At 54.9% G+C, this 23,875-nt stretch overlaps 2 protein-coding genes and 1 long non-coding RNA gene across 14 annotated transcripts in view; 1 reads left to right on the top strand and 2 right to left on the bottom strand.

Annotated features, from left to right (window-relative positions):
* The window catches only part of FAH (fumarylacetoacetate hydrolase), a 37,023-nt gene extending 28,389 nt beyond the window's left edge, over positions 1–8,634 (bottom strand). For all 4 annotated transcript variants that reach the window (XM_042940815.1, XM_042940818.1, XM_042940817.1 and 1 more), the window contains exons 1-6: positions 8,444–8,634; positions 5,709–5,819; positions 4,729–4,850; positions 4,222–4,271; positions 1,808–1,898; positions 76–173 (exon numbers count right to left, since the gene is read on the bottom strand). In XM_042940815.1, coding sequence (XP_042796749.1) covers positions 76–173; positions 1,808–1,898; positions 4,222–4,271; positions 4,729–4,850; positions 5,709–5,819; positions 8,444–8,524 — 553 coding nt within the window. In that variant the 5' untranslated portion in view covers positions 8,525–8,634. The remainder of the gene's footprint in view (positions 1–75; positions 174–1,807; positions 1,899–4,221; positions 4,272–4,728; positions 4,851–5,708; positions 5,820–8,443) is intronic.
* A 4,464-nt stretch (positions 8,635–13,098) lies between these two features.
* LOC122221515 lies at positions 13,099–15,239 on the top strand. Its single transcript, XR_006203271.1, has 2 exons — positions 13,099–14,418; positions 14,692–15,239. It is a non-coding gene; the product is annotated as an uncharacterized LOC122221515 (long non-coding RNA).
* Positions 15,240–22,250: 7,011 nt separating this feature from the next.
* The window catches only part of ZFAND6 (zinc finger AN1-type containing 6), a 74,020-nt gene continuing 72,395 nt past the window's right edge, over positions 22,251–23,875 (bottom strand). For all 9 annotated transcript variants that reach the window (XM_042940809.1, XM_042940811.1, XM_042940810.1 and 6 more), the window contains one exon: positions 22,251–23,171. In XM_042940809.1, coding sequence (XP_042796743.1) covers positions 23,023–23,171 — 149 coding nt within the window. In that variant the 3' untranslated portion in view covers positions 22,251–23,022. The remainder of the gene's footprint in view (positions 23,172–23,875) is intronic.

The following is a 23,875-nucleotide window of genomic DNA, read 5'->3' as shown; positions in this document are numbered from 1 at the left end:
GGGGCTGTTGTACGTGCTGGGCCACGGGACCCGCCGTGTGGGGACACAGAGCGGGGACCCGTGAGGGTCACTTACCGTCGTCGGGTCTCATCTGCCCCGTGGGCCTTCGGATCGGCGTGCCTGATACCACGACGGAGGAAGCACGGCCGTGGTAACCCACTGGCAAGTGCAGCCTGCGGAAGACGGCGGAAGGAGGTTACCGTGACACGCGGTCAAGGACACTTCTACAGTTTGCAAGCTAAAAACAAAAAGCAGTCGAAACCCGCGGGGCGCCTGGGTGGCGCGGTGGGTTCGGCATCTGACGCCTGGTTTCGGCTCAGGTCACGATCTCACGGTTCCTGAGTCCAGGCCGCGCAATGGGCTCTGTGCTGACAGCAGGGAGCCTGCTTGGGATTCTCTCTCTCTCCCTCTCCCTCTGCCCCTCCCCTGCTCACTCTCGGTCTCAGAATAAATAAGCTTAAAAAACAAACAAAACTCAAAAGGAACTAAGTGTCCGTACCACGAACACCACTCAGCATTAACATGGGAGGAAACAGGGCTCCCGGGGGCTCAGTCGGTTAAGCGTCCAACTCTTGATTTCAGCTCAAGCCCGGGTCCCAGGGTCATGGGATCAAGCCCCACATCAGGCTCCACTCTGAGTGTGGAGCCTACTTACGGTTCTCTCCCTCTGTCTCTCTCTCTCTGCCCCTCTCTGCTCTCACACGCATGCACGCTCTCCAAAATAAAAATTTTATAAAAACAATACACGTGTTTGGCTTTATAAAAATGTCGAAGTGCTGTACTGACAAAGCACAGGAGAAAGACGCCACGTCCGGAGAAAACACAGCGCACGACACGGCGAAGGGCTAATTTCTATTAAACGTGAAACATTCTTCCAAATTAACGAAGGAGCAGTGACCGCCCGGAAAAGCCGGCGGGGGGAATGCAGGAATGTCTCTGAAAGACTATGGAAGACGGAGCAGCGTGCTGCCCCGAGAGAAGGGGGTCAGGGCTGGGGCCTGGGCCGATCACAAGACGTACGCGCATCCTGTGTAACGAAGGACACGCACATGCGGCAACAGGAGGCCCGGGGCCCCCTCGCGCCACACTTCGATAGGCCCCTCTGCTCTCCCCTGCGGCGGCAGTGGCCCGCGGCTCCCGCCGGAGTCTCCCCTCCCTGCGCACCTGCAGTCCCAGACTCACCGCCTTGCTCCGCGACCCTGGCCTTGCTGCTTAACCTCTCTGGGTCGTTAACCTGCTGTCTGTTTCCTTCTTCCTTCCTCACCTTGATTCTGACACACATTGCCCTCCCTGCCTGCTGACCCAGGGTGCGTGCCTGCCACTGTGTCTTCAGTCACCGCCACCTCCGGAGGACAGCACAGAACAAAGGGGCAAGGATCTCAGCTCTGGGTTCCCCGTGGGGCGTGCCCTTGACCTGGGGGGTTGGAGCCCCGCTGGTCCCCTCAGGGCTTCTCCGAGCCCGTGCTCCCTCCCGTGCCCTCGGGCTGGCCATCAGAGCCTCGGGGATCCCACGAGCACCTGTGTGACTCTCGCCGTGGGCCGACCACACGAGAGACACTCCCACGCGGCGGGGTCCCGGGTGCAGAGGCCAGGCCTCGAGTGTGCCCACAGAACCAGCACTGGCCAAGAAGCACGGAAGGACCTCACACACTGGGGGACAGAACTCCCACCTGTGCTCCCCACACCAAGGGGCCTGGGGCACTGACTTCTGATCCACAGGCGCGGCGGGGCCCCCCCGTCTCTCCGCCCCGAGAGGGGCTCGTTAGCTCCGGGGAGAACGCGCTTCTCGCACTCGGGCCCGACGTACCAGTTTGGCATGAGCGCGTTCTCGCCGCCCCGGAACATGATCCCCACGTTGGTGGCGTGCTGGCGGGAGGAGTAGAAGTCCGTGTAGTCACCTGCAGGGGAGACACAGTGGGCACCCGTGGTGGCCAGATGCCTGGGACAGGGAGGGGCCTCTCCCGCGCCCCCGCCCCGTGGGTGCTCCCCAGCAGCTCAGTCAGGGCACATCCAAGCCTCATCCTCAATTTGTTTCCAGAACTGCCCTCGGAGAAACAAATAAGGAACAAGGAGCCAAGACCGTCGGGCGCAGACAACGGACACCCCTCCGGTGAAGGGGGACAGACTTCCAGTGTCACCGCCCCCAGCCCAGGACTCCGCTCACTGGCCTTCGCTTGACCTGGGCCTGCTGCTTGCACAGCCTCTCCCCTCCCCTGGCCTGTGTCCGAAACCCGGCAACATTTTGAGGCCCCTCCCCCCACTCTCCCCTGGGGGATCACTCCCTCCTCTGGAGGAAGAAGAGGAGGAGGAAGAATGAGGGAGAAGAGGAGGAGGAGCACAGGGAAGGGAGGAGGGAGGAGATGGCGATGGAGGAGGAAGGGGAGGTGGGGGAGGGGGAAGGGAGATGACGAGGGAGGGGGGAGGGAGGAGGAGGGAGGAGGGGGAGGGAAGAGAGGGAGGGAGGAGGGGGAGGGAGGAGGGGGGGAGGGAGGAGGGGGAGGGAGGAGGGGGAGGGAAGAGGGGGAGGGAGGACGGGGAGGGAGGACGGGGAGGGAAGAGGGGGAGGGAGGACGGGGAGGGAGGGGAGGAGGTGGAGGGGGAAGGGTGATGAGGGAGAGGAGATAGGAGAGGGAAGTAGGAGGGGGAGGAAGGAGGAGGAGGGGAGGAGGGAGAAGGAGGAGGGGAGGAGGAGGGGAGAGGGGAGGAGGAAATCGCGTCTGCATTTACTTTAGAATACAGCATTTACTTTAGAATACAGCGTTGCATTTTGCAGTAAGACCCCACCTCCCTGGGAGGAGCCCAGCGCAGAGCCCACACCACCAATTAAAAACACGAATTTTACAGTCTCTGCCTCTTGTGTGTTTGTTTTCAGCACGTCTGCGTAAGTCTGTATCACGATCACTTAAAAGGGGCTGGAAAGGGAGGTGTCAGCCGGGTCGTGACGGGGGGGCCCCCCCAGAGGCTCCTGCAGCGAGTTTCGGGGGCCACGCGGTTCTCAACTGGACAGTTACAAATCGTTGGGATGCCGGGGGTGCCTGGGGGCTCGGTCGGTTGAGCGTCCGACTCTGGCTCGGATCGTGATCTCGCGGTTCGTGAGTTCAAGCCCCGCGTCGGGCTCTGTGCTGACGGCTCAGAGCCTGGAGCCTGCTTCGGATTCTGTGTCTCCCTCTCTCTCTCTCTGCCCCTCCCCCACTTGTGCTGTTTCTCTATGTCTCTCAAAAAATGACTAAGTGTAAAAATAAATAAATAAACAAGCAAACAAACACCAGGGCAAGCACAGCGGAAACAGGGGGAGGAAATGCCGGTCGCAGCGCACACACAGGGCTTGCGTGCGGTGCGACTGCATCCCCACGGAACCTGTAGGAAAGACTGGAGACGGACGGACTGCAGACTGGACGGAGGGGGAGGGGGCTGCGCCAGGGCACACGTGGACTGAACCCTCCAGACCGCGACCTTACGGGGCCGGGGCGGGGGGGGGGGGTGTGTACCCTGTGTGTGCATCATGCCTCTGATAAGCTGCTCAGAGCAAGAGCCCAGGGAAAGGATAGAGCAGCGGCAGGAAGGAGGTGGGACCCGGTCCCAGAGCCGTGGCTGAGCAGGTGGGGGGGGTTCTCCCCACACGTGGACTCTGACCTGAGCTCTGTGCCCTGCACACTTCAGCTGTTTTGAACCCTCGACCCGCCGGGGGAGGGGGTGAGTCCCGACCCACTGTGCGTCTGTCTTTTGGAAGGACGTTCTCCACCAGGAAGGCTTCCGGAGGCCACAGAAACAATCGAGGCAGACGCGGTGTTCCGGAAGCCTCCGGGCACACAGATGCCCAGGCAATCCCGGCAGGCCGGCCGCCCGGGGCTGGGAGGCGAGGGTGGAGACCTCCCTGTGATTCAGCTGAGAGAGTCTGCCCCACTCCTGCTGTCTATTGAAACTGGGGCGCTCTGCGGCCACACTCCCTGCCAGGGGCTCAAACTGGCGCGCTCCAGGGCCCTGGACTCACAGGTGAGGTGGGAGCACTTTCCACAGCCTCAGGGACGGACGGGGGTGATGTGCCGGGGAGGGAGCCTGTGGGCAACTGTAAAGGCCAGCAGCCGGTGCCCACCCAGCCAGGGCTCTGGCCTCCATCCCGGCCTGCGTCCGTGACCCCTCCCCCACCACGCAGCAGCGGCCAGGGCACCAGCCAGCCACCGTGGGCCACAGAGCTGCTCCGGGTGCAGGGACCCCACTCACCTATGGCGGCTGGCAGGTGCATCGCAGCAGAAGCCTGGGCCGTGAACGCCCTGCAGTACAGAACCGGGGGCCCAGGGCCAGGTAAGCACAGAGGGGGTCCCTGCTCTGGCCGCCCAAACCAGCCCTGGAACCCTGCTCACAGTCTCCAGCGAGCAACCCCCAGGCTGGCCCGGGGCCACGCTGGGCAGGCCGTCCGCTCCAAAGCCAAGGGGCCTCCTCACGGCTCCCATTTTCCCCTCCATAAAACGGGCTAAATTACCCCTTCTCTGGAAGGCAGACAGACAAGGCCACGGAAGGTGCTGAGGGGGGATGGCTGAGTGAGGGAGGGGGCAGCTCCCGAGCTGGCCGGGACCCTCTAGTCCGGACACAGGGGTCATCCCGGTCGGCCCAGAGCCCTGCCACCCTGACCCGCAGCCCAGGCAGGGGCTGGGGGAGGCTGCCTCAGAACGGCCCCGGCCGCCACACCGTCCCCTCCTCCCCACCCGCCAGTGTCCGAGTGTCCCTCACCGTCTCCGAAGGTCCGTGTCGTCTCGGAGCCTGGCACAGCTGGTGGACAGCAGATTCCGCAAGGACTCTCTCGCCTCCCTCCAGGCGGCCTGGCCGAGGCCCATGAAGCTATTGAGAGCCGGCTATGCCAGAGCAGAGAGAGGAGGTCACACGGGGACAGCCGGGGCCCACGGCCACCTCCAGCATCCTCAGGCCCGGGGCCTTGTTCTCAGCTCTGCCAGCGGCCCTTCCAGCCGGGGCGAGCGTCACCTCCCCCGACGGGGCGTCATGCCCCCGCGGGTTTGCACACGGGCCACAAAGCCTGGGAGCTGCTATCTGGGGGGGCTGCCCGGTCAGGACCGCCTGTGGGAACAGTCCACACGGACCCTCCACCCGCGTCCTGAGGGGGTTTCTCAGCCAGGGAGGCACCGTGCAACCTAAGGGCTGGGATGCCGTAGCCAGGTGACGAGGGAGAATCGTGCCTCACGCAGAGGAGACCCCCACCCATCTAATGGGGATCCGGTTCCGTGCGCTGGGCCGTCGTGAGGACTGGACGGGGGCTGTGGGCGGAGCACACGCTCAACACACACCATCCTCCTTCCTGACCCAGAACGGGGGGTGCACATCAGGGCCCGGACCACCTACAGGGACGTAAAGTCACGTCCATCCCACGGGTACGTGCACTCCGGGGGCCGCACAGAAGGCGTCTGTCCATTCCAGCCGTCCGTTCCTCCCTGGCGACGTCTCCAGACCCACAGGGTCAGCACCGGCCGCGGACAGGCAGAGGCTCACACGGTTACCGGGAGCCCCAGCCCAGAGACGCCCGCGACAGGCCCAGCGCCGCGGACCCAGCACTCTCTGCACCGAGGTGCTGACCAGAGCCGTCCCCGGCGCCTCTGAAGGCACGATCTCTTCCCCGAAACGGAAGGGAAAGAGATTCTCCTGGTGGCGTTTTCACAAATGCCCTGAGATCCCGGACAAGCCGTGTCCCAGCGTCCTACCTGATCAAAGACATCCTGGTGTTTGGAGAGGACAGGCCCGGTGAAGAGGTGCTTAATGACGCTGAGGTCCAGGATCTGGTCGCCAATGGCCACGCCGATCCTCGGTCTCGGCTGAGAGGGAGACGGCATGGTCAGCGCCGGGGAAAGCCTCGGCCAGACACGCTGCTTTACCCGAAAAATCTGTCCAGTTAAGAGCCCGTGGGTCCCCCTCCGGATGGGACGGAGGACTGGATCCTAGCACGGCACCCAACCCCCTCCGTGTCCCAGGGGACTGAGGTTGCCCGGAGATCTCTGCCCAGGCAGCATCTGGAATCCTCTCTCCTTACAGGACAAGGAAAGCGTCCTGTTCACTGAACGGGACATAAATCAAACACCCTGGGAGTGGGGAAGGAGCAGGCGGCCTAGTCCAAGTCCCTCATCGCGACCAAGTCTCCAGCGAAGTTCCTCAGGCACTGGGTAAATGCCTCTGGTGAGGAGGACTCACCACCTCACCCGGCAGCTGGGCTATCCCCCAGGATTAACCTCAACCTGCCCTCGGGGATCTTCGTTGCGCAGCAGAGCAGAGAGCGCCCCGTGCGCAGGGCTGAGGCCCGGGGGCTTGGATGACGAGCCCCGTTATGGCTCAGACAGGGATTCGTTCAGGCGAAAACATTTATGAAGCCTCTACTCCACACCAGCAGGACACTAAGGCTGTCAAAGCATGGGGGACAGAGGCGGGACTGGTGCCAGCTGTCCAGAAGCAAAGGTGGCATAGGGATCAGTGACATAATAGGTGTGGCTGGAGGGCAGCAGGGGGCTCCTCGGGTGAGACAGAAGAAACAATACGTGCTAAGGTCCTGAGGCAGAAAAATGCTCTTAGAATGTTCCAGAGACCAAAAAGTAGCCGGTGTGGCTGGAGAGAGCAGAGGCACAGCCGGACTGCAGGGACTTGAACAACCTGGCCACAGGCTCCGGACTACTTGGGTGCCCACATCCCAGAAGCCACCATCCCTGTCTTCACAGAGAGAGCCTCTTCCGTTTCACCAATCCACAAGCACCTTGCCATGGGAGGTGTCTGGTGTGCCTTTGATGCCCAACCCCCAGCCCAGCATCTGGCCCGGAGTTGGGGTTCTGAAGCATTTACCGAATATAAGAACGAACAAAACGTGACTAGATTAATTCACTGCTCTTCGGCCCGAATCTCGAAGAGCTGGCCGCTGGCGTGTGCCTTGGCAATCACGCCAGCCTGGCGAGGCCGGCACGACCCCTGGAATGTGCAACGTGGGCAGAGATGGCTTCAGACTGGGCCTGTTCCCACTCGAACGCCCTGAACCTTCTAGAATGCCAGAGGGACAGTGCTCTTTCCAGAGGGCCATGGGAAGGGGCTCTGTCTCCCGGGCGTCCTTAGGGGCTGTCCCTGCACATTCTAATGTGCCAGCAGCAAGGGCCTGGGGTTCAAGGGACATGAATTCTAGAGCCCTCTGGGAAGGCAAGTCAAAGCACCTATCCTGCCTCTGGCAAGTGTCTCTAACTGTTTTGTACTCCCAGGAAAGGCAAGGGTGCATGCGGAGGGCAAAGTGTCAGCGCTGTGCGGAGAGCAGAGCGTGGCTGGCTAACACGGGTCAAGGTTTAACCTGCCTCACCGTATTCGGGTCCCTCCAGGGAACCAAGTGTTAACTTTGTGTTCTTGCGACATTTAGTCAGCCCTGGCCCTTGTGAAACCACACTGGCTCTTGAGGACCGGCCTGCTGCAGGCAGGGCCACAGGAGGGCGGCCCCTGGGGGTCAAAGATCAGCTGTGGGGGAAGGGGAGGACCGCCAGTGGCTGCATTTTGCAATTATTTCTTGAACACTGGTGGGGGCAAGCAGACTCGGGGTCTACGGTTTACAGAGCGAATCAGGAGCTGACCTTTAAGGTTGGGAGCAGAAATGCGAGCCACAAATACCATGAATAAATCCAAGGGAACCTGCTTTCCCCCACCCAGGGACCTTAAATATTTGCTGATGAACGCCCAGTTTTCAAAGATTTCTTTCTGCCGGTCAGACTACACTTACTAAGCGAAAGCTCCTGTCTCCAAAAGGCTTCTTCTGACCAGCCGGGGAATGCCGGCGAGGCCACCCCACAGCCCAAAGACTTCCAGCTGGAGGCAAAGTCCCCCAACATCCCAGATCCCAAAGGCCGCGGGCCAGCTCACCCTCTAGCGCCCGGTTAACCTGCGGGGGGAGCTAGGGCCCTAACGCGGTGCCCTGGGGGCAGGAAACAAACCCCAGGAACTCTGGAGGAAGCAGGATGACCCCTGGGTAACAACAATCGAACTTGATCTGCCCGCCTGGGAACGACAGTCGTATGTTCTGTTTCAATTCGCATTTAATCCTCACACAAATCTGCAGAAACCGCGGCCGCCAGGTCCAACAACGCGCACATCTAGAAAGTGGGGTTCGGACCCACATACCCTCGGCACCACTACTCCTCAAGAGACAGCCCAAAAGCCTCCCCCCCCCCCCCCCCGCCTCTATCTCACTTCTCCTACACCGGTGACCCGGGAGCCTCCGCGGGGCGCGCTCAGCAGGGGAACCGCGGGCCCCAGTGACCCCGGGGAGGGGGAGGGCTCCGCGGAGCGCGTCCGGAAGAGGACGACTGGCCGGCGTCCCGCCCGGTCGGCGCTGCCGGCCACTGGTTGCCGGGGCTTGGCGCGCGGGTCCCGGCGGAGTAGGCACCCTCCGGCCCCCGCCCGGAAGCCAAGTGCAGCAGCTCACGTTGTCTGGGGTGGAAAAGACGCCGTAGGGCAGGTTTTGGATGGGGAAGTCAGAATCCTCGGCCACAGGGACGAAGGACATGCTGGCCAGCAGGGAGCAAGGCGGCGAGCTGCACTCGGCTGGGTCCGGCCGGATCGCGCCCCGCGTGGCCCAGCGCCAGACCCCAGGACTCCGTCCCTGGCTCCGCCCCCGCGGCCCCACCCCTGGCTCCACCCCCACCCCTCCGAGGCTCGCCCCCGACGCTCCGCCCCCATCGTTCCACCCTGCCTCCGCCTCCGAGGCTCCGCCCCCTCCCGCACCGTGTGAGGCTCAGCTCCGCGGCCCCACCCCCACACCACCCCCCAGTTCCGCCCCCGTTGCTCCACCCCCGGCCCCGCTCCTGGCTCCGCCCTCAGCCCTACCCCCACCCAGGCTCCGCCCCCTGCCCCCTGCCCCCAGCCCGAGAGGTCAGGGAGAAGCCGCGGGGACCCGCAGCGCGCTCTTCCGCCCCTCCGCCCCTGCCCCGGCTCCCGCCCTCCCCAGCCCCGCCCCTCCGCAGAGCCCCGCCCCGGAGACTTGGGTCCCTGCCTAGAGACCCCAGCCCTACGTCCCCCCCCGGACCCCCACGGAGGGCCCGCGGGCTCGGGGAGTCCGGCCAGAGCCCTGTGACCCGTCGGCGGTGACACGTCCACCCTGTGGGCCACAGGGTCAGGCGCGCCTCCCCAAGACTCACAACGACGAGAACTACGTCTAAGAGCGCAGCTCACCTGCACACTTCACGTTCCGACTTTCAGACGCCGTGACCAGCCGTCTGACCTCGGGCAAGTTACTCAGACTCGTCTGCCACGGCCGCGTGGACGCCCGCCGCCCCTGCCCGTGCAGGGCTCTGCGGGGTGAGGGCCCGTGCGCGCTCGTGCCCGGCGCACAGGGACCCCCGCGCGCGCGCACGCGCTGGAGAGAGCGCGCAGAGAGGGGGACGGAGTGGGGGTGCACCGGGACCCCTCCAGTGCAGGGGGCAGCGCACAGCTGAGTGCAGGGAGACTTGAGGCCCGCCTCTGGCTCTGTTCAGCCTGCAGCAGGTTCAGCTCTGGCCTCAGTTGGCTCATCTGCAAAACAGGGGTAAGAATCATGCCTCTTCCGACATTTCCATGGCAGTCAGGGGGATGCCTGGCACACACGTGGTGATCAACCCGGTATTTTCCCACCCAGCCGGAACGTCAGCATTCCTCGGTTTCTGAGTTCTGCTTCCCTTTATGAAGGAGACAAACAAAAAAGGAGGGAACACAACTATAAAAGCGGTCATCACTGATTAAAAATAAGTTTATAATATAGATGCAAATTTCTTAGAAACCTGTGGCTCAGTGGGTTGAGGGACTGAGTTCAGCTCAGGACATGATTGGGGGGGGGGGGCCGGAACCTGCTTGGAATTCTGGGTCTCCCTCTCTCTGCCCCTCCCCCACTTGCGCAGGAGCACCTGTGCACGCTCTCTCAAAAATAAATGAACTTTAAAAAAAGTTAAACTTATGAAAGTATAGGCTGTGCAACACTTATCAATACAGAAACCAATACCGGAGACACAGACTTTGGGTTGATTTGCTTTGGAATTCTTACATTAGAGTGGAAAGCTAATGAATTAATACGAAAAAGACACACGCGCCCCTATGTTTACGGCATTATTTACAACAGCCAAGATGCAGAACCGATCCAAGTGTCCATCCACAGATGAATGGATAAAGACGTGGTGCGCGCACACACCCACACACACACAATGTGCAATATCAGCCATACAAAAGAACGAGATCCTGCCCTTTACGAGCACATGGAGGGACCTAGAGGGCATTTCGCTAAGCGAAGTGAGTCAGAGACAGACAAACGCTGTATGATTTCACGTGCGTGGCATCTAAAAAGCCTAACAAACCAAACAGAAGCAGACTCATAAACACAGAGCACAAACCCGTGGCCCGAGAGGGAGGTGAGATGGGAGATGAGATCACATAGAGAGAGGAGGGGACGAAGAGGTAAAAACTTCCAGTTACACAGTGAAGAAGTCACCGGTATGAGAAAGTACACCGCGCGGAACATAGCCAATAATATTGGAGTAACTTCATACGGTGACAGATGGCGATGCCACTTACCTTGGTGAGCACTTCACAATGTATTTATATGCGGTGTTGAGTCGCTATGTTGTGCGTCCGAAACTAGTGCGGTATGTCAGCTACAATTAAAAATTCATTTCAGAGGGGTGCCTGGGTGGCGCAGTCAGTTAAGCGTCCGACTTCAGCCAGGTCACGATCTCGCGGTCCGTGAGTTCGAGCCCCGCGTCAGGCTCTGGGCTGATGGCTCGGAGCCTGGAGCCTGTTTCCGATTCTGTGTCTCCCTCTCTCTCTGACCCTCCCCCGTTCATGCTCTGTCTCTCTCTGTCCCAAAAATAAATTAAAGACGTTGAAAAAAAAAATTAAAAAAAAAATTCATTTCAGAAAATTGACAAGTTTGAAGGTCTAAGGTACAGCATGGTGGTTACAGCTAATAATACTGCTCTCATCCACTTGACTGTTGCTAGGATAGACCTCAGGCGTCCTCACCATAAAGAACACGGTAGCGATGTGGCCGGATGGATGGGGTAGCTAAACGCTATGGTGGTAATCATTTTGCAACTTACTACCGTATCAGTCACCACATTGCACACCTTGAAGGGACCCAATGTTGTGTGTCCATTATTGGGGGGAAATGTTAACGAATTAATGGCTACACAGGTACAGCTGGCTGAAAATACACTTGAAAACAAATTTAGGCCAAAATCCTAGGAATTACTCGTGGAGAACACTGAAAGGTTGCAGAACCAGGGGCCCCCGGGTGGCTCAGTCGGTTAAGCGTCTGACTCTTGATCTCAGCTCAGGTCTTGATCTGAGGGTTGTGAGTTCAAGCCCTGCATTGGGTGCCACGTGGAGCCTACTTTAAAAAAAAAAAAAAAAAGGCTGGGGCACCTGGGTGGCTCAGTCGGTTGGGCATCTGACTTCGGCTCAGGTCATGATCTCGAGGTTCGTGAGTTGGAGCCCCGCATCGGGCTCTGTGCCGACAGCTCGGAGCCTGGAGCCTGCCTCGGATTCTGTGTCTCCCTCTCTCTCTCTACCCCTCCCATGCTCATGCTCTATCTCTGTCTCTTGATAATAGATAAACGTTAAAAAAAAGTTGTAGATTCATCCCAAGGTTTGTAAAAATAGCCCTTTTCCTTCAAAAACATTTTTTAAAGTTTTTATTTTTCTTTATTTTGAGAGAGACACAGAGAGAGGCAGAAAGAGAGAACAAGAGAGAATCCCAAACAGGCTCCGTGCTGTCAGCATAGAGCCCAACATGGGGCTAGAACTCACGAGCCCTGAGATCATGACCTGAGCCGAAACCAAGCATAGATGCCTAACCGAATGAGCCACCTAAGTGTCCCTGCAAAACATTTTTTAATGAATAATAATGACAAACAGGCAGAAAGGCCTGTAAATAAGTCATGACCCCTCTGCCTGCAGGGTCTCGGCCAGCTTCTCCTCTGGTCTGTGCTCCTCTCTGGATCAGCCTCAGTGATCTTCATCGTTCAAAGCCCGAGTCTGTCCACAGCCAGTCCCGCGTCGCATCCTCCCAGCCCCTGTGCCGGGTCATCACCTCTGAGACAGCTCTGCCTTTTCAACAAGGTCTGTGGTAAAGTGTGGACCAAATAACGTGCAGTTAGGGCAGAGTATTAAAACCGTGAGTGACTGATAGAAGCAAAGAAGAGGAGCAGGTGGGGGAGGGGGAGGAGGGGGAGGGGAGGGGGAGGGGAAGGGAGTGGGGAGGAGAAGGAAGAGGGAGGGGAGGGAGAGGGAGGGGAACAGAAGAGGAAGGCGGAAGGCAGAGTGTATTAGGGCAGATTCAGGCAGTGTCTGCTGTAACCACTCAAGGGACACAGCTGAGAGGGGCTGTGAGTCAGCAGCGGGGGTGATGTCACAAGGCGTCCTCGGGGCTCCCTGGAGAATGGCGCAGTGAGCACAGAGCCAGGGAGGCTGTCCTGCTCTCGGAGGGAGGGGATCCCGGGACAGGAGGGTCCGAAGCAGACGAGGCCCCGAGGTGTCAGGGGCTCGGCCTTGCCCGGCCTCCTGGCTGTCACCCCCAGGTAGGTTCCAGGGAGGGGAAAGGAGGGGACAGTTCCAGCTGGGTTCTGGGCCCTGGCCGGTTCCGGGGTGCTGGGGCTGCAGGGCAGGGCGCCGCGTGCCTGGGCTGGCCCTGCGCTCTGTCCGCAGGACCGGACTGTCGTGCTGTGCGCGGCCCCGTCCACACCCAGCCCGACGGCGGGCTCAGAATCGGTGCTCCCTAACACGGAAGTCACTGCTTACTGTAAAGCGTCCGCGGAAGGCGATTCGATACCCGACGAGCCCCACACCTGCCGGGCCTGGGGGGGCCCTGGCAGCTCAGCACCTTCTCTCCAAACACCACACACACACACACACACACGCGCACGCGCGCACACACGGGCTGATGGAGGCCTACACAGTAGAGCCATGAGAAGAGAAAACCCCAGACCTTTGGGGGAAGGGCGTGGGGTAGAGGTGTGTGTGGGAAGGGGCGAAGGCATGAGAGCCGTGAGGGGGGTGAAGGTTTCCTGTTTTAAAATAGACTCGCCAACCCACTAATTCTGTCTCGCGCCTCCAGAGGCCAAGGCCGCTCTCCGTTCGGAAGAAACCATTCGAAGTAACTTGCAGATTCCCTGTATTTTCTTTCCTCTCTCCCTCTCGAGGAGGAGGGCGTGCTGATGAGCACGGACGGACGTTCCGAGGACCACAGACAAGAATCGGGAGGAGGGACCGCCGCCCCAGTCCTCACACGCCCTTGCGGTTTGCTCGTGCCATTTGCACGTCCGTCCCTTTTCCATCTTTGTGAACTTCAAACAGAAGCCAAGTCTTCCCTCTTTCCCTGTATGTTGCCCCGGAGCGCTTCTCCGCGTGGCCAGAGAGGTTCCTTCGCCACCATCTGAGTGGCCGAGGCGGTTCCCGTGCTGGCACGCCGTTTCCCTTCTCCAGCACCGCTGTCGGAGGGGGACCCCGGGCCGGAGGGTGTGGACGCCAGCTTCAGCCCCTCCGCGGCCAGGGCCCGCGTGAGCCTCTGTGGCGCCAAACTCGGGGCCTCCCTTGGAGGTGAGGCCACCCCGCCGGCCTCCGCACACAGGAGGCCTCTCCCCCATGTGGTTTGCGAGAGCAGCGGGAAGGGGCTTGAATCTGGTGCGGCTGCCGGCTCCCCGATGGGCAGGAGGCGGACGCTGCCCCCACCGGGATGACACCGGGCGGGGGGCGTCCCCGCAGCACGCAGGAGTCCCATCCGGGTCCTTCCACCCACCCTGCAAATGTCACTGCCCCTTGAATTGCTGGAGTCAGGTTCCCAAGGTGCCTTGGATGGGGAGCTCCTTTGAGGGGACAATGTCACTCGGGTTGGCATAGGACATACGCTCCTCTGAGGACAGAACGTAGAGGCATGCAGCAAGCACAAGGTGTCCTCCCTACAACATGGGTGAGAAACTTTGGACCCCAGCCTTCAGGAGAGGAGGCCCTTGCTCTATCCAAGAGCGTAGCCGTTATCACAGCCCCCTCTTCTCTCGGGTCCCTGGTGGGCGGGCGCAGAGCCAGGTGACCCAGCCCAGCCGGTGCTGGGTGGGGTGGGGGGGGGGGTTGTGCCGCCCCAAGAGTCTCCTTCCTGCCCTCCTCTGTCTCCGCCTGTCTTCAGGCCGCCGCAGGGTCTCAGGTTCTACCGGATCCCTGTTGTGACGGCACGGTGCCTCGCAGCCCCCTGGGGACTGAAGCCGGACGGAAGCCCCACAGACACCGGCAGCAGGGTGGGCAGAGGGGCCAGCACTGCCCGCTGACCTGCTGAGACACTGCAGCACACGGAGCTCTCCCCAAGCCCGGCTCCCCTCGGTCCACAGGGCTGCTCGCAAACACCCCCGCCCCTCTTCTCAGAGTCCCCAGGACCAAAGCCTCAAGGTCAGGCCACTTTCTCTCCCCTCGGGTTTCGGGATCAGGAGCTCTCCTGCCACTCTGCCACCTGCCTCCCTGGCCTCGGATCCCCTCCCGCATCCCTCTGTGCCCGACAGGCCAGGGGGGTCCCGAAGCCTCACGTGCACCGTGGCTGGGCTCTCTTTTGAGGGGCGCGGGCCTCCTCGGGGCTCTCCTCCTGCTTGTGCACCGAGGAGCCCAGAGCAGCCTAGGATGCCATCACTGGGCCAGACCATCCATGTCTAACGGTATGTCCCGCAGCGATGGAGGTGTTCTAGAATGTGTGCTATCCCATCGGAGCCACCGGAGCATCTGAAGCGTGATCAGCGAGTGACCAACTCGTCTGCATTTGTTATAGCCGCTGAACCAGTATTGACCCATCATCGTCAACCGAAGCCCGTGATTTACGTCATGGTTCTACACTCTGTGTTGTGCGGTTGTGAGTGTGGACAAATCCGTGTCATTGATCCACCGTTACGGTATCATCCAGACAGAGGAGGTTCACCGCCCTACAAATCAGTGCTGCCACGATTCACCCTCCCGTGCTCCACCCGCACCCATAACCACCACTCTGTGTACTGTCGCTGTAATTCTGTCTTTTCCAGAAGGTCATACGGTTGCCGTCTTTTTAGACCGGCTTCTTCCAATTTCCCAATTTACAGTGAAGGTACCTCTGTGTCTTTGTGCCTTCGTAGCTCACTTCTTGTAACCGCTGAATGTCGTCCCACGGTGTCGATCCATTCACCTACTGAAAGACATCTGGGTTGCTTCCAATTTGGGGCAGTTATGAATAAAGCTACTGAAACATTCGTGTACGGGGTTTCATGTGAACACACTTTTTAAGTCATGTGGACAAAAACCTAGGAGTGCAATCGCTGGCTTGTAGGGTTAAGACTCTCTTTAGAAACCCCCAAACTGTCTTTTAAGAAACTGTCCAACTGTCTTTTTGTTGTTGTTGTTAAGATTTTATTTTTAGCAACACTCAGCGTGGGGCTCGAACCCACAACCCCGAGAGATCAAGGGTCACACGCTCCATTCACTGAGCCAGCCAGCCAGGTGCCCCTGTCAAACTGTCTTTCACCGTGTCAGTGCCGTGTTGCATCCCCAGCAGAAATGAATGAGAGTTTCTGTTGCTGCACACCGTCCGTAGCATTTGCGGTGTTCTGATTTGGGCTGGTCTCTGCGTACGTAGGCACGCGGTGGTATCTCACTGTCAATGTGCATTTCCCCAGTGACTTAGGACATTGAGCGCCTCTTCATTTGCTTACTTATCGTCGGTAGATCTTCTTTGGTGAGGCGACTCTTCAGATATTTTGCCCATCTTTTAATTGGGTTGTTTCTTATAGTTACGGTTTAAGAGTTATTTATATATTTTGAATAAAAGTCCTATATCAGATATGTGTTCTGCGAATATTTTCTTCCCCATCTGTGGCTTGCCTTTTCATTCTCTTAACGGGGTCTTCTGCAGAGCAATTTTTAGCTTTGGTGAAGTACAACCTATCAATTTTTTCTCAGTGTAGCATGATTTTGAGGTTTTATCTAAAAAAATCATCAAACCCAAAGTCATCTAGATTTTCTTTTCTAGAAGTTCTATAGTTTTGCCGTACTGGCTCTTCTGGGCTGTTTGCCTCTCCATCCAACTTCTGAATCACTTTCATCAGTATCCACAAAACAGCTGGCTGAGATTTGGGTCGGGATTGGGTTGAATTTATAAATCAAGTCGGGAAGAAGTGACAATACTAAGTCGTCCTTCAATGAACATGGAATAGTTCTCCAGTTGTTTAGATCTTCTTTAATTTTTCTTCATTAATTTTGTAGTCTTCCTCACAGACATCTTGTACATATTTTGTTAGACTTTTACTAAAGTATTCCATGTTTTTTCAAGCACTAATGGAAAATGGTGTATTAATTTCAAATTTTTTGTTGTTGGTATTTATTATGTCAACTGGCTTTTGTGTATTATCCTCGTAACCCCGCAACCTTGCTATAATCGCTTATTTGTCCCAGGGATGTTATTTTTTAAAGAATTGACAATTTTGATTTATTTTTAAAAAGTATTTAACATTTTAAAAAATGTTTTTATTTTTGAGAAAGAGCTCAAGCAGGGGAGAGGCAGAGAGACGCAGACACAGAATCCAAAGCAGGCTCCAGGCTCTGAGCTGTCAGCACAGAGCCCGACACGGGGCTCAAACTCACGGACTGTGAGATCGTGACCTGAGCCCAAGTCAGGTGCTTAACCGACTGAGCCACCCAGGCGCCCCTGATTAAATTTCTTTTGATAAAGGCCTGTTAGGTGAGTTCTTTCTCCTGTTTTTGTAATTATGCCTTTCAAGGAAGTGGTCCATTTCATCTAAGTTATCACTGTAAGCAGAGTTGTTCACGGTATCCCTTTACTCTTACGATGCCCATGGGAACGGCAGTAGTGGCCTCTCACGTCTCATAGGGCCACGTTTTAATGTTATAGATGTCAGTGGCCTTTTGGGAGGCTGCCCTCTACATGGCTTACCAGGTTTTGTTGGTTAGATTCTATCCGTCTCCTCTCTGCATCCTTGGCTTTCCTCCATTCCGCCGAGTCTCCAAATTTCTCTCGTTCTGTGTGTTAATGAAAGACGGAAAGCAAGGCCAGGGAGCCAGCCAGTCTTTGAAAAGATACAACTACAGGAGTCCCTCTTTAAATCCCCAAGAATATCTACTTAGATGTTCTAGGCAACCTATGAGAAAAGGGGCCGTCCAGCGATTATCACTTCAGTATAAACCGTCTTCACATCAGGAAGAACGTGTCTTCTGAGACTCGAGCTTAGACCACAGGAATAGTTTCAAGATTGCACTCCCCAGTACAAAAGTTAGGGTTCCGGGAAAACTGGGGGAAAGGACACTTTGCTAGATTTGAGTACAGAAATCCCAAATTAGGTATGAAGACCGAACAACAACACAGTTTGTGATTTGTGACTTTAATATTTAGGTGTGAAGGTGAAGCCAGAGGACTTTGTGGGAACGGCTTTTTGGTGACAGTTTGGCAAAAACAAAAAACAAACAAAAAAGCAAAAAGCCCGAAATTACAGGGGCCCCTCAGTGGCTCAGTGGGTTAAGCGTCTGACTTCGGCTCAGGTCATGATCTCGCAGTTCATGAGTTCCAGCCCCGTGTCTGGCTCTGTGCTGACGGCTGGGAACCTGGAGCTGCTTCGGATTCTGTGCCTCCCTCTCTCTCTCTCTCTCTCTCTGCCCCTCCCCCATCTCTAAAAAAGTAAACATCAAAAAAATTTTTTAAAGAGTGAATTGCAAATTGAATGCTGGGGCTGATTCAATGTCATTTCGTACGTAACCCTCAATTCCACAACGTGCTCATCAAACCAGCTTTAGAGATAACATTTTAACACTTTGGACCTTGGGTACAGAAAACTGGGTTAGTTCCAATCTTTGGTTCATGACCTTCAGCACTGGTTCACACATGGTCTGCCTTTAGTTACGTCCAATGTTAAGTGTCCTGAATGGACTTCTCAAAAACGTTGGGGGCTTGACCACACGGTACCTGCCTCCTCCCTTGTAAGCATTCCATCCTTACGTTTCTCTTCAGCACTGTCCTTTCTCCTCCTGTAAGTCACATCTACAGGACTCGAAAAGAAGTGTATTTTCCTCACCTTTTTATAGGCGAGCATGCTGTATATTTTGAGACCTTTCTGCTCACTACATCTCTAAGGCTTACCATGCCTTCTGTTTCTGTTACCCGTGTGCAAGTTTTCCCTCAGTACACACTTAGGGCTGACATTTCTGGATTACGGGATGTGCGAAGTCCAACCCTAAAAGATAACACATCTTCTAAAGGACTGACCCACTTCTGAGTGACACCAGCAGCTTATAAGAAACGACGTGGGATCCCTCCAACCCTAGATACCGTCAGACTGTTAAATCTTTGCCAGTTGAACGGATGTAAAATGGCACCTCACTGATGCCACTCGTGTTGATTTGCACTGTAATTTCTCCCGGTTTGTAACTCAGCTTTTCACTTTCTTTGAAGACACTTTATCATCTATTAGAGCGGGGGTGTCTGGGTGGCTCAGTCGATTAAGCGTCCGACTTTGGCTCAGGTCGTGATCTCACAGCTTGTGAGAGATGTGCTCGCTCTCAAAAATAAACATTAAAGAAATTATCTATTAGTGCATAAAAGACTTCATCTTCCTTTCTTTTTAAAGTGGAAATATAGTTGACATAGGATATTCTGTGAGTTTCCGGTGTGTTTGCCATTGTGATTGGACACTCACATACATTTAAAAAGCTCATCAGGGTCCGTGTAGTTACAACGTGTCACCATACAGGTGTCACAATACTGACTACGTTCCCGGTGCTGTACTTTCCATCCCTGTGACTTATAACCTGAATTTTGTACGTCTTCATGCTTTTCACGTATTCACCTGCCAGACCACCCCCCAGGCCCCCCTGGCAGCCACCAGTCTGTTCTCTGTACTGAAGTCTGTTTGTTTGTTCATTTTTTATTCCACGTGAGTGAAATCATACAATATTTGTCTTTTTTTTTTTTTTTTTTTTTTAATGTTCATTCATTTGAGAGAGCTAGAGTGTGAGCAGGGGAGGGGCAGAGAGAGAGGGAGACACAGAATCCGAAGCAGGCTCCGGGCTCCGATCTGTCAGCCCAGAGCATGACATGGGGCACGAAATCATGACCTGAGCCGAAGTCGGACGCTTAACTAACTGAGCCACCCAGGTGCCCAGTGTTTCTTTATTTCACTTCGCAAAATAACCTCTAAGTCCATCCATGTTGTGCAAATGGCAAGAGCTCATTTCTTACGACTGACTACCGTCCCATTGTATATATATACATCTTAATCCGTTCATAGGTCGATGGGACCTTAGGGTGCTTCCGTGTCTTGGCTCTTACAAATAATACTGCAATAAACAACGAAGCTGTGTTTATCTTGCTGAATTAGCTTGTCTTCCTGAAGTAAACACTCCAAAGTAGAACTGCTGGATCGTATGGTATATTTACTTTTCGTCGAGGGACCTCCACACTGTTCTCCACAGCGGCCGCACCAGCGTGCATTCCCACCAACCGTGCACGAGGGTTCCCCTTTCTCCGCATCGCCAACACCTGTGTCTCCTGAGTTGTTAATGTTGGCCACTCTGACAGCTGTTGAGGTGGTACCTCGTTGTGGTTTTGATTGGCATTTCTCTGATGACGAGTGACGTTGAGCATCTTTTCATGTGTGTGTTGGCCGTCTGGATGTCTTCTTTGGAGAAGTTTCTACTCAGGTCTTCTGCCTGTTTTTTTTTTTTAAATCAAGTATTTTTGGGGGGTGTTCAGCTGCACTTCTTCACGTGTTTTGGATATTGACCCCTTACCATATATGTCATTTGCAAATCTCTTCTCCCATTCAATAGGTTGCCTTTTCATTCTGTCCATGGTTTCTTTCACCATGTGAAAGCTTTTTAGTTTGATGGAGCCCCAGTTGTTTCTTTCTGCTTTTGTCGCCCTGGTTTTCTCGTAGCCGTAGTATAGTTTAACATCCAGGAACGTGGTACCTCCACCTTTGTTCTTCTCAAGACTGATTTGGTTTCTTGGCCTCTCGTGGTTCCTGATTTTACAATCATTTATTCTGATTCTGTGAAAAATGCTATTGGTGTGTTGAAAGGGACGGCATGGAGTCTGTAGACTGCTTCGGGTATTATGGGCATTCTGATGACATTATTTCTTCAAATCCGTGAGCACAGAGGATCTTTCTGTTCGTTACCAGCTTCCATTTTTTTCACCCAGGTCTTCTGTGTACAGGTCTTTCTCCTCCTTGGTTAAATGTATCCCTGGGTGTAAAACACCTCATTTTAATGCCAGATTTGTCAGTAGAACTTTCAGCTCATGCTTCATGTCTCAAGGGCAAAGCAGCAGTTATCTTTACTTTTTTCCCCCAGGTCTTAAAATTTTGTGTTACATTTAAGACATTAACTTCCTATGGCATGGGGTAGGAAATCAACTTTCACCCTTTCCCACAGATACATACCCAGTCATTTCAGCTCCAATTATCATTCTTTCCCCAATGTGACGTGCCACCTCTTACGCGGAAGTCCAGTCCACTTGTGCCCTTCTCTGGGCATCCTGGGCTGCTCCACTAGGAAACGTGTACAGCCCTTGGCTCACACCGAGCTCTCTTCGTTAACATAGCTTCATGTGAACAGGTCTTAACATCCGACAGGACAAGTGTCCCCCGCCCTGCCTTTTCTTTTCTGAAACGCTGTAGCCCTTGGCGATCTTTCACCTTTTATTTTGAAATCACTTTAACAAGTTCCATGAGAAAACTTGGTGTGATTTTGATTGGAATATATTTGAATCTATAGGTCCATTTGGGGACACATGACAACTTTCTATTGTCTTCCTAGCTATTAACGTGTGTCTTCCTATTTACTGAGGTCTTAGTTATTGTCTCTTAATAATACTTTAAAAAAAAAAAGGAAAAAAGTTCTGAAGTTTGAGAGAGAGAGGAGAGGAGAAAGAGAGAGGAGAGGAGAGAGAGAGAGGGAGGGAGGGAGGGAGGGAGGGAGAGAGAGAGAGAGAGAGAGAGAGAGAGAGAGAGAGAGAAAGGAGGGAGAATCCCAAGCAGGTCCTAGACTCTTGGTGCAGAGCCCCACGAGGGGGCTCGAACTCATGGACCGTGAAGTCATGACCTGAGCCGAAATCAAGAGTCGGAGATTTAACTGGCTGAGCCACTGAGGTGCCCCTAGGGTTTTCTTAAAGAGGCCTTCAGTATGTATTGCTAACATCCTAGGTACTTGGTGATGATACTGCCATAAAAGGTATCTTCTGGCTTTCTAGTTATTGCCATAAAGAAATGCACCTGGCTTCTGAGAGGTAATGCCACACCTCGCTACCTAACTACACCCTCTATTTCTAGTACTTTCTCTAGATTCCTTTAGACTTTCTGTAAGAACAAACAGATTAACATGCAAATACCGAGCGTCTCCTCCTTCCTGCTTCCTATGACTGACTCTGTTTTGACTCTACTGAACACAGATCTCCAACTCCCCGCAGGCAGCCCTGTGTTCCTGACTTTAAAAGGGAATGAGCTTCCTCTTTTTGGAAGATGGCCGCTTTTCATTTCTTTGTTTGGTTTTACACAGAAACCATCAGCTTAAGGAAATTCCTTCCTGGTTCTGACTTACCAAGAGTTTTCATCATGAGTGGGTGTTGAATTCTATTAGGTGCTTAACCTGAATCTGCTGAGCTAGTCAGAACGGTTTTCTCTCTTGAATCTGTTCATGTAGTAAATTGACAGATTACATTTAAATACGTCACATTTACAGATTTTAACGCTAAGCCATCATTACATCCAAGAAGTGGTAGACGAACTTAAACCTAGAAATCTGTATTGTAAAATAGTGCTTTTCATCTGTTTTATGTAGTATTTCATGGGTAAAAACGGCTGGCTGGCAGATAAAGTGTGAAACCCATGGGACAGACGGTCTCTCTCGTCCACAATCCTGTAGCTGCCGTGTTTGATTTAGGCCCTTTCCGCTTCGAATTCGACCAGAAAAAGGAGCTCCTTCCTGACCAGACGCTAACTCGGCGTGACGGGCTGAGGAGCAGAGCTGGAGAATGTGATCTCTGAGCGACTGAAAGCAGTCCTTGGCGTTAAAGAAACGCTGAGGTCCTCCACGCAAAGCGACGGGAGATCGCCACTCACCGTGGCAAGATCGGTCGCAAGCGGACGTGACGAGGGCAGCGGCGGCAGCTGCGCGGAGTCAGCGGAGGAGAAACGAAAGCACCACAGGTCAAGGTGAGCCGCCAGCAAGAGTAAGAGAAACGGGAGAACAAGGGAGCGTATGGTTTTCCTTTTTATTTAATCACAGACAGGTGGGGTAAACATAAACACAGCACGATTACTCCAGATCATTCTTCGTATCGTGTACACACCCAGACCGGTGAACGCTACCGAAAGAAGCCTGCGGTCGGCGATGAAACGCACACAGCCGTTCCTTCCCTCGCTCAAACAATTCAGAAACACACAGACGTAGAATCTCATCGGCACACACTCTCCTGTGACAAATGATTCAGACATAAATAGTGGGTGCAAAGAAACTATACGCTAACACAGGTATAACCTTTGTTAATGAAACAACAGAAGCAGCCATAATGATTAAGATACATTCAGTTACTGGTAACTAGTTGTGCCCTAACGGGCGTTATCAAAAGAGAAATCGTGCTGCAGAGAAAAGCTCTATATACACACACAATGAGAAAAATAAACTGCAAGTTCAACGCATGCATGTTTAATACTGGAAAAATCACAGCCCTCCGAAAGGTCTCCACGTTTGTTATAAAAGCCCTCTGCGCTCAACTAAAATTAAAATGATCTTAGAAGGATAATACTTGTAAAGTTTACTTAAGTCTTTTCAGCCACAGAAACTGCAATGGAAATAAATGTTCAGAGTCATTTTCAAAACAAAACCAAAAATCTATTCTTCTGGTTGACATGCATGATTAAAAGGTCTGTGCCACGCACACTGCTCTATACTCCCCAGGACTAGGAAAAAAGACCTCAAGTCAACTTTTAGTTTGCAGATGGTCAAAGGAGTTTGTATTCCAGCAGGAGTTCAAATCTTCTGGATCTTTTCGCCGACAACTACCGGGTTTTCTTTTCTGATTTTCTCCGCGGCATCAGCTTTGTAATTGTACGAGCAATTGTGCACGTCTGAGTAACGATGTACACCACAGTACACATGTCCACACCGGCATTCAAACCCTGCAAACGGATCAGTACACATGCGTGAGCGGGAGGGAGGGACTGACGGCGCGGTGCCTTAGCACCGTCAACACTAACAGCATCGGCTACGCAGCGCGGCGTCTAAACAATCACGCTGGGCAGGTGCAGGACCTAGTAACGGTTTCGGTTCAGACTGCACCAGCTGATCGCTTCCTTCCTCGTTCCTACCCTACAAGTGCAGGTGCGTAGCATGGCAAATCACAGCCGCTGCCCTGCGCTCGGGTCTCCACCTGGGACGTGGCCACAATTACTTCCTACCAAAGTCGGGATTGCTGCACCGAATGTGAAACGGTTCTCAAATCCAAATTCTAAGTGTGCAGGAAAGCACACCGTCAGAGGCAACCTTAAAATTTAGTGAAGAAGGTGTAAGGAAACTTCTGGGAGGCCTGGATCCACGCTGGCTTCCGGCGGCAGACCCCTGTGGGGGCAGGGCTCCCGCGGCTCAGCGCGACTAGGAGCAGGGGTGCGAGCAGGAGCAGGGGTGCGTCAGGGCCGCCTCAGCGTGAATCCGCTCGCTGACTAACGCGGGCCAGTTACCGAGCTTCTCCGAGCCTCAGTTTCTGCATCTGTAACTTTGGAATAAGTTACTGTAGGGACCGAATGGGGGACGTGGTGAGCACTTAACACACGGTAAACGTGCAATAATGCGATTTAATTTTAGGGAAATGCCCACAGGGCTGAAG

Source organism: Panthera leo, chromosome B3, assembly GCF_018350215.1.
Source record: "Panthera leo isolate Ple1 chromosome B3, P.leo_Ple1_pat1.1, whole genome shotgun sequence".
Lineage (NCBI taxonomy): Eukaryota > Metazoa > Chordata > Mammalia > Carnivora > Felidae > Panthera > Panthera leo.
Note: the sequence above shows the minus strand (reverse complement) of the source record. Positions and strands in the feature narration are given on the sequence as shown.